The 13279-nt window shown below is 36.4% G+C and overlaps 1 protein-coding gene across 3 annotated transcripts in view; it reads right to left on the bottom strand.

Moving 5' to 3' along the window:
- LOC107723516 (basal cell adhesion molecule-like) overlaps positions 1–13279 on the bottom strand; it is a 55978-nt gene that overhangs the window by 16083 nt on the left and 26616 nt on the right. For all 3 annotated transcript variants that reach the window (XM_016532184.1, XM_016532182.1, XM_016532183.1), the window contains exons 2-3: positions 1306–1433; positions 777–990 (exon numbers count right to left, since the gene is read on the bottom strand). In XM_016532184.1, coding sequence (XP_016387670.1) covers positions 777–990; positions 1306–1433 — 342 coding nt within the window. The remainder of the gene's footprint in view (positions 1–776; positions 991–1305; positions 1434–13279) is intronic.

Genomic DNA, 13279 nt, shown 5'->3' on the forward strand with positions numbered 1-13279 from the left:
CACACTCTATCCCACCCTACGACCTCCTACACACAAACAGTTGTCTAGTTTTTCATAAAGTGTCCTCACCAGTGACCCCATCACACACAGCTGGGGGAGGGTCTCATAGACATGCAAAATAAAAATAAAAAATCTATCAACTGTGATAAATTAAATATTCTATAAATCATGATAATTTAAATACACCATGTATTACACCGTGTCTGTAATATATAATATACATACAGTATTACACCACCTTTTAGAGTAAACATGTATATGTGTGTAGAAATATATACACCACATGCACACAAGTACACTAAGGCTGCATTTATCTGATAAAAAAAAAATTACTGGAAGACAAAACAAAATACTTATTAGGAAAATGTTTTTTACTGTGAATTTCACAGTTGTCTGCAGATTCCCAGTTACAGCCCCCCCCCCAAAAAATATATATAAACAAATATATAAATAAGCTCTGCTCTCAGGCCAGTGGTCATTAGTTTACTGCTTAATTGCACATTGAGCTCCTTGGCTCTCATAACCCTTAAAATGACATCCATCAAACATGACAAGTGCAATCACTCTATTAATCAATAGTGTCAAATGCAATCTGTACGGCCGTAATTGACCCAGGGCAAACTCATAAACAACACCCAAGACTAATGAATAGGGGTAAAAGTGGCTGGCCATATGTCCCATTTAGCTTATGGAGTAGACAAAATGGTCAGACGAAACATGCTAAGCTAATAAGGATGGAAGAAATGTGATATGTATTCATTTTCAGTCAGACTTACAGAAAACCTTGACCTGGGTCTTATTATCAGAAAACCCTAAAGGTCCTGCGGTCACTTGGCAGAAGTAGGTTCTCTCATCTTCCACCATGACTGGGGAGATGGTGAGGGACAAGTCCTCTCCCATGGTTAAGCGATCTGTCATTCCTGTGCCTGCATCAACGCCAAAACCTTGGGAAGACTTGTAAGCAATTTGCTTTCTTGCACCTGCAACCTCCTGAGGATGATGGAAACACATATACAGGTGCATCTCAATAAATTAGAATGTCGTGGAAAAGTTAATTTATTTCAGTAATTCAACTCAAATTGTGAAACTTGTGTATTAAATAAATTCAATGCACACAGACTGAAGTAGTTTAAGTCTTTGGTTCTTTTAATTGTGATGATTTTGGCTCACATTCTAATTTATTGAGATGCACCTGTACATCAATGTAGTACATCATTTTACATGAATAAATGCAAAACAAGAAAAAAAGATATCAAATGAAAAAAGTGGTATATTCTCATAATATGAAGTCATCCATGTGCTTACAATGAGCCAGTGGACCACAATGGGAGAGGCCGGTGCAGAGGTGGCATAGCTGCAAGGTAGTTTGGCGGTTTCTCCTTTAATCACTTCCACCTCTGGGGTCACCTTGACCATGACTGAAGCCAGACATACTGTAAAGAAAAGGGAAAAGAGACAAAAAAATTACATATGTGATAGCAATGATGGCTATTTTACTGGATAATTGGACTTGGTTTTGGCGGGAAGGATCGAGGGCTGGACAGGCGGCTGGATAACACTCATAATAATTTGTCAGACGGCTCTTCACTGCAGCAGCCTCAGAGTTACACACAGTGAGAAATGATCCACATGCTGTGAGTCTGAAACAGCCATTGTGTTCCTGGTGCCTCCAAACATGAAGCCCAGCTGCACAGAACCAGCTGCAAGAAAGAACAAGAAAAAAGACTGTCGATAACCCTTTGCTCTCATGAAATCGGGTAGTAGGAGTATGTTAGGGAGTCCACAGTGGGAGTGGGCGATATATTTCATAATTCAATATATTTCCAATGATTTTGAAGGCAATATAAAATTAAGAAACATCATGAAAATTTAATAGTTTAATGCATCTTTTATTTCTCCATCAAGTTAAAAAACTTTTTTTTTCTGCGGATTGCAATATATATGGCAATTAAAGATACTTTGTCTATAAATGTTAAAAAGAAGAAAAAACTTTGTTAAAAATAAGTTTTGTTGTATCACTTTTGATCAATTTGATGCATCCATGCTGAAAAAGACAAAAATCTTGAGTCCAAACGTTTGAATAGTAGTGTAGATGAGCACATATAAAGGAAAATGATTAAATATCATTTTTCTTTGTGTTCATTTAGTATGTACGAATAAATAAATAAATAAATCAATGTGTGAAAAACATGCCTTGATTATTTATCTAGATTTTTCTTTTCATTTAGTTAAAAATTTCAATCTTTTTAGTGGAAATAAATGCTTCCTCTGATTGAAAAACAAACACCTATAAATATTAAATATCAAAGCTAAAAGGTTATAAAAATGGTGTGGCACATTTTTGAGCGACCCACTAAAATAACTTACACTAAGTTATTTAGGTTTTTCAAAACACTTCCCATCTCAGACTACGTTTTGGTGTGTAATCTAGAATGAAACCCAGATTAAGAGTCCTTTTGTGTGTGTGTGTGTGTGTGTGTGTGTGTGTGTGTGATATGAGCATGGAGTTGCCTTGTTTAGAAAGATCACAGGAGTAGTGTGGCATCCAGACAGACAATAATCTCTTCTAGGATCCTCCCTCTTCTATAGATGCCTCTAGGCTGATAGACAACACACATAAACACACCCGCTAACAGATTCTCATGACTCCCACTGAACCCAAACAAACAGCTCATGACTACTGTCATGTGTTATACAGTACAGGCTGTCTGAGGGGTTAAAACCAGTTCAGAAGAAACAGTGAAATAAAAAGAGGCAACTTTCCCTTTAAAACCGAATCAAAACAAGACAGGGACCAGAACATACCAGTCAGATCCAGAGCGATTGTTTTAGTAGAACTGCTCTGCATTAACACTCAGCAAGAATTAAATGAGCTGATATGGACAGCACACATCTTAAAGATAGTAAAATAAAAATTATTTGTTTATATGCACTACAACCCAGTAGTATATGGAGTTGTGTGTGTGTGGGTGTGACATTCCTTTGGTAATTGACAGAGAATGCTTCAGAGACCTCAGTATGTAATAGTGGGGTCAAAGATCATGTGTTGACATTTACAGAGCACAACTCTGTGTCTCCCGTACAAAGTTATCCTCTGTAGTCGTGACCCTGCCTGTGAAAACCCAGCTAAAGTCATTTTTTGTGATTTACTGTTTTCTACATAAAATCATCCTTCGTAAAGATGTAGAACATTCTGTGAAAATATAACCTTTATATCTTTAATATTGACTGAGTAAGGCCATGTCAAAGATTGAAATCATTGTGAAATTAATGATTGAAATCAAACTTTGATGCTTGTTATCTCATAATTAGATTTTGAGACTTTAGCCTGGATTTCACAGACAGGGTCACAAAAGCAACACTCCTTTTCATTTCCTTCCTCCTACATCTCCATCAGTTTCTATATGGCCCTGTCTGAAATTGGCAGCCTTAGCAGTTCATGCAGGTGTGACGTATTGCATAATAGACTGTTTAGTTATATCCGCTGTGAGTGAAGAGTGATCCAAGTGTGACTGCAGAGGCCATCATTTGGGACAGAACCTTTCTCTTTGTCACTACGCCTTTTAATGAAGATAAAGTGATGGTAAGTTTTTCAATGTTAAAATTAAAATTTTCAGTTTACATGATAATTTAGTAAAATATAGAATGAATTATATAATAAACAACATGTCATTTATATGAATTATATGACAAATACTTACATTTTATTCATTGTATAATTAACCAGTACATAATAATTAACAATTCTGGAATAAAGGACTTTCCATTTGGGGGTATTATTTTCATTGATTCTATTTAATAAATGTGAAATGTAAGAAATGTAATTATCTTTTTAATTGGTTAACTGGTTCGTAGCTGTAAGATATACCATTTTATGCTCCTAAGAGCGTATCGCTTCAAAAAAAGTGCTTTGGAAACCTGCGTTAAAACAATCTTTATTTTTGCAGGTCTGTCTGGTGCCTCTAAAGGTACAGAAATTACATATTGAGATCCATTATTGTCTGATGAGGCACTATGAATGTCCACATGACATGGAAAACAGCCAGATGACATCACCTCAGAGCAAGTCTCATGGGTCAGAGCTATCCATTAGAAATCACAGCTGATTTATTAAGAAATACAATATCACCAGAGTTAGTTTGCTATTACTGAGACCCTGTTATAGATAATATTAATCTTTTAAATTAGTTTTTATTTTTATATTTTACATTTATATTTATATTTTAAAGTTTTTACAAATTTAAAGTTTTATTTTTTCATTTTAAAGTTTTTTTTTCATTTCTATTAGTTTTTTTTATAATTTTAGTTTTATTTAGTTTATTTTATCACATCAAGTCACACTAAATGAAAGTGAATGCTGCCTTGGTTAACTAGCTATAATAAAATAAGCTTTAGTTTTTTTAGTTTAAGTATTTTTAACATTTATTTGTTTTATTTCAAATAACCTTGCATGGTTTGTGACTGTCCAAACAAAATTGGAACCCACTGTCTTTAAAAAAAAAAAAATAATAAAAATAACTCTGTTCAACAGAAGACAATCATACAGGACTGGAACAACATGAAGGTGAGTAATTGATGAAAAAAATTCAATATTTAGGAGAGTTATCTCTTTAATAATATCTCCTTAAAACTTCCACCTTGGTTCCACCTCTCTTTTTTGTTCGCACTACTATTGTCTGATCAATACTACTGGTCCACTCGTCTTTTCTGCCTAGGGGAGCAGCTGGACAGACAGAGGGGCAATTAAAGGGCAATTAGTGCCTCCTCTGTTCAATCTCCACCTCAGCAGGGGATGAATGGGTGTGGTCAAGGGCATGTGCGGGTGGGTGCGAGTGAAGATAATCGGATTTAAAGAAAGAAAGAGAGCACGCGTGATGAACGGCGAGAGAAGCAGATGGACAGGAGACGTTCTGACTGTGAGCAGCAGACACATCGACAGACACTCACACTGAGAGGAGACCGTCCACACACACATTCAGTATTTATGAAGCGCATCAGGTCGCCACACTGCATTCTGAGAACTCAAGGCAGTTTTCAGACGGATGGATCATTTTAGTACCGGCAATTTCTGGCAAGAGAGTTACAGAGAGAACTGGGCCAGTCAACTTCAGAAAGATGGAGAGCTGCCACAGTCAAAGGCTGCTGACGTGCAGTCCGCCTGAAGTTCTGCCCCAAAGTGTTAACTGAATACTATCCCTCACACACACACAGTTGAAGAACAGACGCTACTCTGAAAAGAGCCAGCTGCCTTTCCACTTCAACTTTTAATGTCTTTTCTATTTTTTTCCCCTCTAATTACTTCTATTTTTTGTCTTATATCTAAAAAAGCAAAAATCACCATGTCTCTTGTTATACAACACTCCCTGTTTTCGTTTGCATATTCCAGACAAAACTGTCAGTCTGTATATTAGTGGTGGTTATTCTTCAGTGACACTTTCCACAGGTTACATCATTACATACATCATAAGTGTCGACAAGTGAACCTCGCTGAATCATTCATTCAAAGGACTCTTTCAAAACCACTGATTCATTCAGGAACAAAAGAATTGACTGTCTTTCTGAGTGAATCAGTGAATAATTCAGTCAACTGATTCTTTATTATTTGAATTCAGCATGAAATAAAAATGTACAGTTCTTATTTGTTTAATGAAATGTTGCAATGTTTATTATAAATGATTTATCCATGCACATCTTCATCATCATTTTTATTATTTGCATGGCCTCTAATCCCTAATCAAAAACATTAACACCTACTTGTGATGAATTTTGATTTGTCATGAGGCTTTTTCTCTGTTTTTATGGTGGTTGTCAGTACATGTTAAAAAAATATTTGTTAATGTACAAAACAGATTTTAGTAGCAGAGTACCTTTTTAATGCTATTTACACCAAATAGTGATGAATACTGTTTGCACCAAGTGTACAAAAGCAAGAAATGGCATCTTGTTTATACTAAGTGCATATAGTAATAGATACTATTTACACAAAGCATCAATTTAAACATTTAGCACTATGGGTAAATTGTGGGTAAATTATGGGTAAAGTAATGGTGGGAGTCAGTGCCATTTTTAATCTAACAATGTACCCTCCCCTCTATTTTCTAACATGCTTTCATTAATTTTCTGGCTGGTGCTACATAAGCATATACAGATGGATTGATGTATTATACTGATGAATGGTGTGAATACAGTACCTTTCCACTAAGCGGACATACTGTACACTCACGCAGACATACAAACACACACAAGGTCTGACAGGTGGAAAGGTGATCGGTCCCTCATGGCCAGCAGCTTCAAATTTAAACTCAATTTCCCATTAACACCCTGTAATTGGTACATCATCAGTCCTTTCTCTGAGTGCTCAAACAACAGGAGCAGTGGTTATTGCATGTGCTCCGATTGCTGCTCATATGGGCAAGGTATGTTTGGGTCTGGCTTGCAATCGCTGCTTCAAAAATTCCTAGTCTCTCATCTGTTCAAAATAGCCAATAGGTTAAAAAAACTAAACAAAGTTTCTCACTTCTTAAAGCTGGAAAAACTGAAAACTATGAATTAACAATGGGTGAGTTTAATGGCGTGTTTGGATGCTCCATACAGAGGTTATGAACTATGAGAGAGAGTAGTGTGTCTCATGAGAGTGCATTTGAGATGGTGTGTGTGTGTGGTTAAAAATAAAACCAAAGACTGTCAAAGGAGCCCTGTGACTGATCTTAATGATAGTACAAAAAAGTCACATAAACAGAAACATTGCTGCCTACAAACTGCAGTCTAAATTAAAGATAAGCTAATAATCTGTCCTAACACTGCTCTCAAAGTGTCTTCACTCTGCTACAGTTTTTCTATATCTGCTTGGCCACTTTCAGTTTACTTCTATTTTCAAAATAAATCTTGACCTTTTACGCCTTTCATTTTATTTTGACAACTTTTATTATTGCCAGCCCTCAAAATAACCTCCCTGTTCAGAGGAGACTGAATGGATGAAGTTGTCTGTCTAACTGCTTGTGACAGTAGGTCAGCACAGCTGAGCAGTTTCATTAAATCCAAAGTTTCTGTATAAAAACGGCCTCTGCTTCTGTCATTTACACAACCGGAGAGCGCAAACAACACCAGGCTGAAATCAACCCTTGAGAGCAGTCGTGATTTTATGCACATGAAAAGATTTAGTATAAAATCAAATCAAAATATAACTTTGAATCAGTATATTCACTTTTTTCTGGTGAAAATATATAAAAAATTGTTTCAAAAGGATCAGTTCACTTGAGAAGCAAAACTGCATAAGATATTACCTAATTCTGAGAATTTATTATGAATTAAACTTTCTTTTTTCCATACCCCACTGGTACCTTTTTTTTTCTTACACATAAATCTATCTAAATGCACTCAGATTTCCGCTTTAAAATTCTCTAATAAGCTCTGGTTTAACTTTAAACTTCATTAATAATTGCTTATAAAAGCAGATGTATACTTTTACCCATATAATGTTAATTATACCATACGTAACTTTAACCTCTTTAAGAAGTTTTAAATAATAAAAAAAATACCTCAAGTATGGCTTCTGGATACTAACCCAAGCAGACAGATGCTTATATTTAAATGAAATACAGAAACATATTCAGACACAAACCATGCATGAATATTCATGAGAAAACAACCGCCCACATGCATGTACACAAACAGAAAAAGTGTTAACCTTGCTGATTTTTATGGAGGGCTGTAATTTTCAGTGATGATGTTGTGCTGAACATTATTACTATGGCAACAGGGCAGCAGGACTGCCGGGGGGGATACAACAGTGAGTGGGAAGGAAGTGGGAATATCAGTAGCTGGATGACATTCACTACTGCGGATGCTAACAGCAGATGTCAAGACTTACCATTCCAGTATTTTGAGTTATTTTATGTATTCATAACAATTAGAAGAATTTAACACAAAATGAGTATTAAAAGTTTTAGATGAAAACTTAAACCTAAATCAAAATGAGAAATGTTGCTTTGACAACTAACTGAAATAAGTATTAATATACTAAAATCATTAAAACTGAAATAAAATAAAGCTAAATAAATATATCCAAAAACTAAAACTAAAAAATAATGAAAATATAAAGATATTTATTAGTATTAATAAACACCTAATAGTACATGAATAATTCTAAAATAAAACTTAAATAAATAATAAAAAAAAATAAAAAAATTTGAGCTTGAAATTTTCATTATATGGAAAAGTGGCCAGTATAGTTTCTTCAACATTTTAAGAATATCCTGTGGATTTAGAACAACAATGGTGAAGGATTCATTTTTTTCACCATAAAAGTGTGAAATAAAAACAAAACCAATTGATATAATTATATTCAGCATGCAGACTAAAGACTCATAGGACTTTAAGAAAAATAGGTAGTGCAAAGCAACTTCAGAACAGGAAGTGGGGGGCAAATTTAGAACTTCCTTCCTGACATCTTTAAATAAGCTGCCAAATACAAAATGATTAAACATGAGGTACAGGAGTCCTGCTGTGAACATGTATGTGTGTGTGTGTATGTGTGTGTGTGTGTTTAATGGATGTGGAGGGTGGAGAGGGGCATGATGGGTCCATGTACGGCCTGACATCAGTCATCACTGCCGTGATGAGACAGGAACAGGTGCCAGAGCACCAACAGCAGCTGCTGGCTCTCTCACACCCTCAGTCACAAGGCAAGAGAAGAGATCAGGGGGAGCAGAAAAAGACAGACATACACATAAAGAATAAGAAGTGAAACTGGGGTTGAGTAATAATATGACATAAAGGTAGAAGGAAATTGCTAGAAGCAAAAAGACACAACGGAAAATTGAAAAAGTCAACTTTGTTTAGTCTACCAATAGGTTGATTGTAGCTTAGCAATACTTAGAAAAACGATAAGTTTTTCCATTTCCCCTATAGTCATCTATTAGACCAGCAAACTAAGACAAAGTTAAACTGTGTAAACTTCAGTTACCCTAGTCAGGCCTTCAGAGCATTGTTTGCATCTCCATACACTTTCCTGAAGTGTGTGAGCCAGTCACAAACAACAAACGCAGACATTATACATCAAAGGAAGCTTCTGTTCTAAGGTCAATATACTTTACTCAATTTATAATTCCTGTTTGAGTCAAGTGCATGACTGCCATTGAATAGAAAGTGGTCACATCTGTTCCTGGTTACACATTTTCACAGACATAAAATTGAGGTTTAACATTTGCAATTAGGTTTAACTAACTGAGGTTTACAGACTCTATAGTCTGTGTGTGTGTGGTCAGATTCTTCTGCTAAACCAGTACATCAAAAGATTGTGGGAATTTATCCTTTGGCTCCCGCCGAGCATTACGTTCCTCCACCTCATGCATCTCTCCCTGCCGTTCTGTTTTCATTTTGGGACCACAGACCTGTGAAAAATGACACTAGAGTATACTGTATATTTACAGTCATGCTGTTATGACTTAGGCTTGTTATTGGTTGTTAAACATTCAGCTATGCTTCACATTATTCACTAGCTTTATACACTCCTCTGCACTTCACTCTGGTAAACAAATCTCCTCCCATTCCTCTTCCTTTGCTTGGTTAAAATTGCTGTGAATTGCTGTTTGCAACACATTTGACTTCTTTTAACTGATGTATTTCTGAATTAAAGGTGCATTCAGTAGTTTAGTGCTAATTTAAAAATAAATTGTGTTTTTTGTGAAGTCATCTAAATGGTGTACACTTGCATAAGACTGGACTGATAATAGTTTCCTTTAAAAGAGTTTTAATTTTATATAGAGAGGGTCACCACCCTCAATGTATTTTGTCATTTTGAAACAGCATGACCTGCAGTGTTTTGCTTAAAGGGGTCATATGATGCGATTTCAAGTTTTTCTTTCTCTTTGGAGTGTTACAAGCTCTTGGTGCATAAAGAAGATCTGTAAAGTTGCAAAGACTAAAGTCTCAAATCCAAAGAGATATTCTTTATAAAAGTTAAGAGTCAGCCACGCCTACCTAAAACGGCTCGTTCTAACACACCCCCACAATATCTACGTCACTATGTGGAAATATTAGCATAACGCCGCCCAAATGTTGAACATTAAAGCATGTCAACATATTCTGTTACACCAAATACACAAAATAATGATCTTTAAAATAGCATCATATGACCCCTTTAACAACAGAGAGGATCATTATTCTTACTGGCTGCCGTCTCTGTAGATACACTGATAAAACTGATGGAAGAGCAACAGAACACACTTATTATTGTGCTTCACCACAAGAGACAATGGGAGAATCAGTACCTGAAGAGCCAAAGAAGCAGGAAAAGACTGAAGCCAGAAAGTCACACAAAGACCAATAAATGAGCATAAACATCAGAACAGCAAACACAAGGTGGAAAGATTTGATGACTGAGAAAATTTTAAGTAGTGATTGGAAAGTCTGCCAGTCTGCCAATTTTCGGCAATCAGGGTTTGACAAATCTGCCAAAAAAAATTGTGTAGTGTATGATGGGCACAGACTTAAATTTTTTAGCTTCAGATTATGATTATAGTATATCAAACATTGTTTGATACTTAGAATCATTTTAAACACATTGTTTTTTAGAACACTTTGTTTTCATTTGTCATGTGTCTCCTGGCAACAAGTGTTGATTAAAAGACAAACTTCTGGAACACCTGATAAATTGTGCATACTAAAAGCAAGAATGTACTTTAGGAAAGTAAAAACATGATTTATTATTGATTTAAGTCAATATTTTCCATGCCCTTTCTCTCTCTCTCTCTCTCGATGATATATTCTATGATAAACTCTAGTTTTCCTATAATTAGGTAAAGAGTCTCAATCTCTTGATCTCTGATGATAAACAGTGTGAAGTAGGCTCCAAGGTCAAAGTCTTTTGTTCTACCGGCATTCCACCCCGTTACTGCGTTCGTCCTGACAACAGCGTCGCGAGTCAAACACATTCAGTCTGAGGGCCAGTGCCGACTACTACACATGACAAGAAAGATAAAAGACACGTTGGAAACTATGTTTACAAATAACACGGCACAGTGTGAGGATCGCATTATGATGATCTGTACAATTAATTAATAAAAGATGAGAGTTTATTAAACATGCGCTTCATCATCCTACACTAAATCTATGTACAGGATATATTAAAAGCTATCCGATACTCTGTTCTGCATCTATAATTTATAGTCTGGTTAGTTAGGCTGGTGCATTTTGTCTAAGAAGGTTATGCCACAAATCTTGAATTAATAATATATAATATATCCTCTATAATATATCAAAATATATCCTCTGCAGCCAACACAGCTGATGTTTTATTCTTTTTTACTTCGTTTTCAAGTAGGTTCAAATGCCTCTAAGAAGCATTATATCCCACTCTATCTTAGATATGTGAGCTTGCACTACAAAACTAAATATAGAAACATATCTGTTTGCCAAAATGACACAAATTCTATCAATATATATGACGTATGTCATATAAATCCGATCATAGTTCCTTATGTGGTCAACAAGAAGGGATGGAGCACAATCTTAGGGCCCATCTCAAAAGTTTCAAATTACTTGTTTCGGGAAACTCGATTTGAAATCGTCTCTAAGGAAACTCACATGACATTGACGAAAATGAAGAGATTGGATTCTTATTAGGGCAAGTCAGTAAAGAAGTAGGGATGAAAATAAGAGTTAATATTTAATGCTGAGGGACAACTCTCACATCACCTCACTGGCCCCCAGGCGGTGCAATTACAGTCCCATATTTCTAACTCCAGTTCCCAGAGCGAAGCCGAATGTGAGAATGAAATTTGGGGAGGGAAATGGGGTAATCGTTGGGGGTTGGGCAGTTACATTTGAGCGGAGAGTACAAAAAACCCAAAGATGGATGGATGCAAATGGGGGAATATAAAAAGAAAGAGAGATGTCTAAATGGAAGGAGTCTAAACGCTCCCACTGAGTGCTTGTCTGCACTCCCCCCCCCATTTATTTCAGCAAAAATTGAGCGTCTAAAGCAGGAGCGTCTAAATATATGCATTGTTTGGCAGCGCAATCAGTCGGGCTAGATGACAGTTAATGGTGGAACAGCTAGTAATGGACATCTAAAATGAAGTGAATTAAATAGGAGAGCTCTCAGAGAGAAAGAGATGGAATAAAAACTGAAAATGGAAGCAGGCTGCAAAAAAACAAATAACCTGATAGACAGCAGCGGGGTGGGAGTGGATGAAGGGTTTGTGTGGGGGGTGTATTAGCGCTGACAGTTACTGTACAAGAGCCACCACACTGCTGGTGTGTTTTAATGCTACAGCTGCCGCATCCACAATGCAGGCTCTTCCGTACCACCGAAACTCATTATTGAGATAGAAGGATAAGAAAAAAAGGGAGAGAGAGAGCTGAGTCAGAAGATAAATAGTAGGGCCATGTGAGAGAAACATTATGGCTCGAGTTAATCTCACTAAAAGGGTTAGGACAGCCAGCGCTGCTCCCTCACTCTCTCTTTCGCTCCCTCTATCCATCCAGAGCCAATTCTCCACTCCATCTCTCGCTCTCTTTCCCAGCATTCCCTCTGTGCAGCATGCTTTTCTCTGAGGGATAATAGTAAGTTGCATTTATAAATATTGAGCAGACACAGTGGTGTGTTAAGGGTGTAGATAACCAGAAGGAAAAGGGGTTATCCTGGCTCAAATGAGACCAAATCAACAGAGCTTTGTTCCAGCAGGAAATATGTTACTGAGGAATGAAAACAAAAATAACACTGCAAATAGGTTCCAGATATCTATGGCAATTATCTCTCACTGAATTATCAACTTCATCTCTTGTTGTTTCTCCTGAAATCCTTTCATAAGGTGAAATAATTAATTAAAAAAGAATATTTTTTTCTTTATTATTAACTATTTGATTTATTAAAATTACTTATCATTAACAATGCTTGACCTCCTTTAAATCTCCATGCCTTGGTGAAACATTTGAGATATTAAAACATGTCATTTTCTACTCGTTCCTCTTTCCTTGTTTTCTTACAGGTCATTATGAACTAATCAAGTTTAAACGAAGGTCTTTCAACCAGGCCACACACAAAAACATGTCCCCTCCTCCAGACCTCTGCTGCCCATGTCAGCTTTAATTCTAGTCTCCTGACTTCACTTAACACTTCTCCTTTTGTCTGCTCTTTCCCTCTTTCTTTCACCCTCCTTCCCTCCGTAAGCTCCACATTTCTCACACTCAGGTGCTTTATTAACTGGACAATGGTGCGGGTGACTTTTGGAGAGGCTATTGGGGGGACTGGCGGGGGGGGTGTCGCCCCCTTTAA

Source organism: Sinocyclocheilus rhinocerous, unplaced genomic scaffold, assembly GCF_001515625.1.
Source record: "Sinocyclocheilus rhinocerous isolate Xijiao unplaced genomic scaffold, SAMN03320098_v1.1 scaffold241, whole genome shotgun sequence".
In the NCBI taxonomy this organism is placed as follows: Eukaryota; Metazoa; Chordata; class Actinopteri; order Cypriniformes; family Cyprinidae; genus Sinocyclocheilus; species Sinocyclocheilus rhinocerous.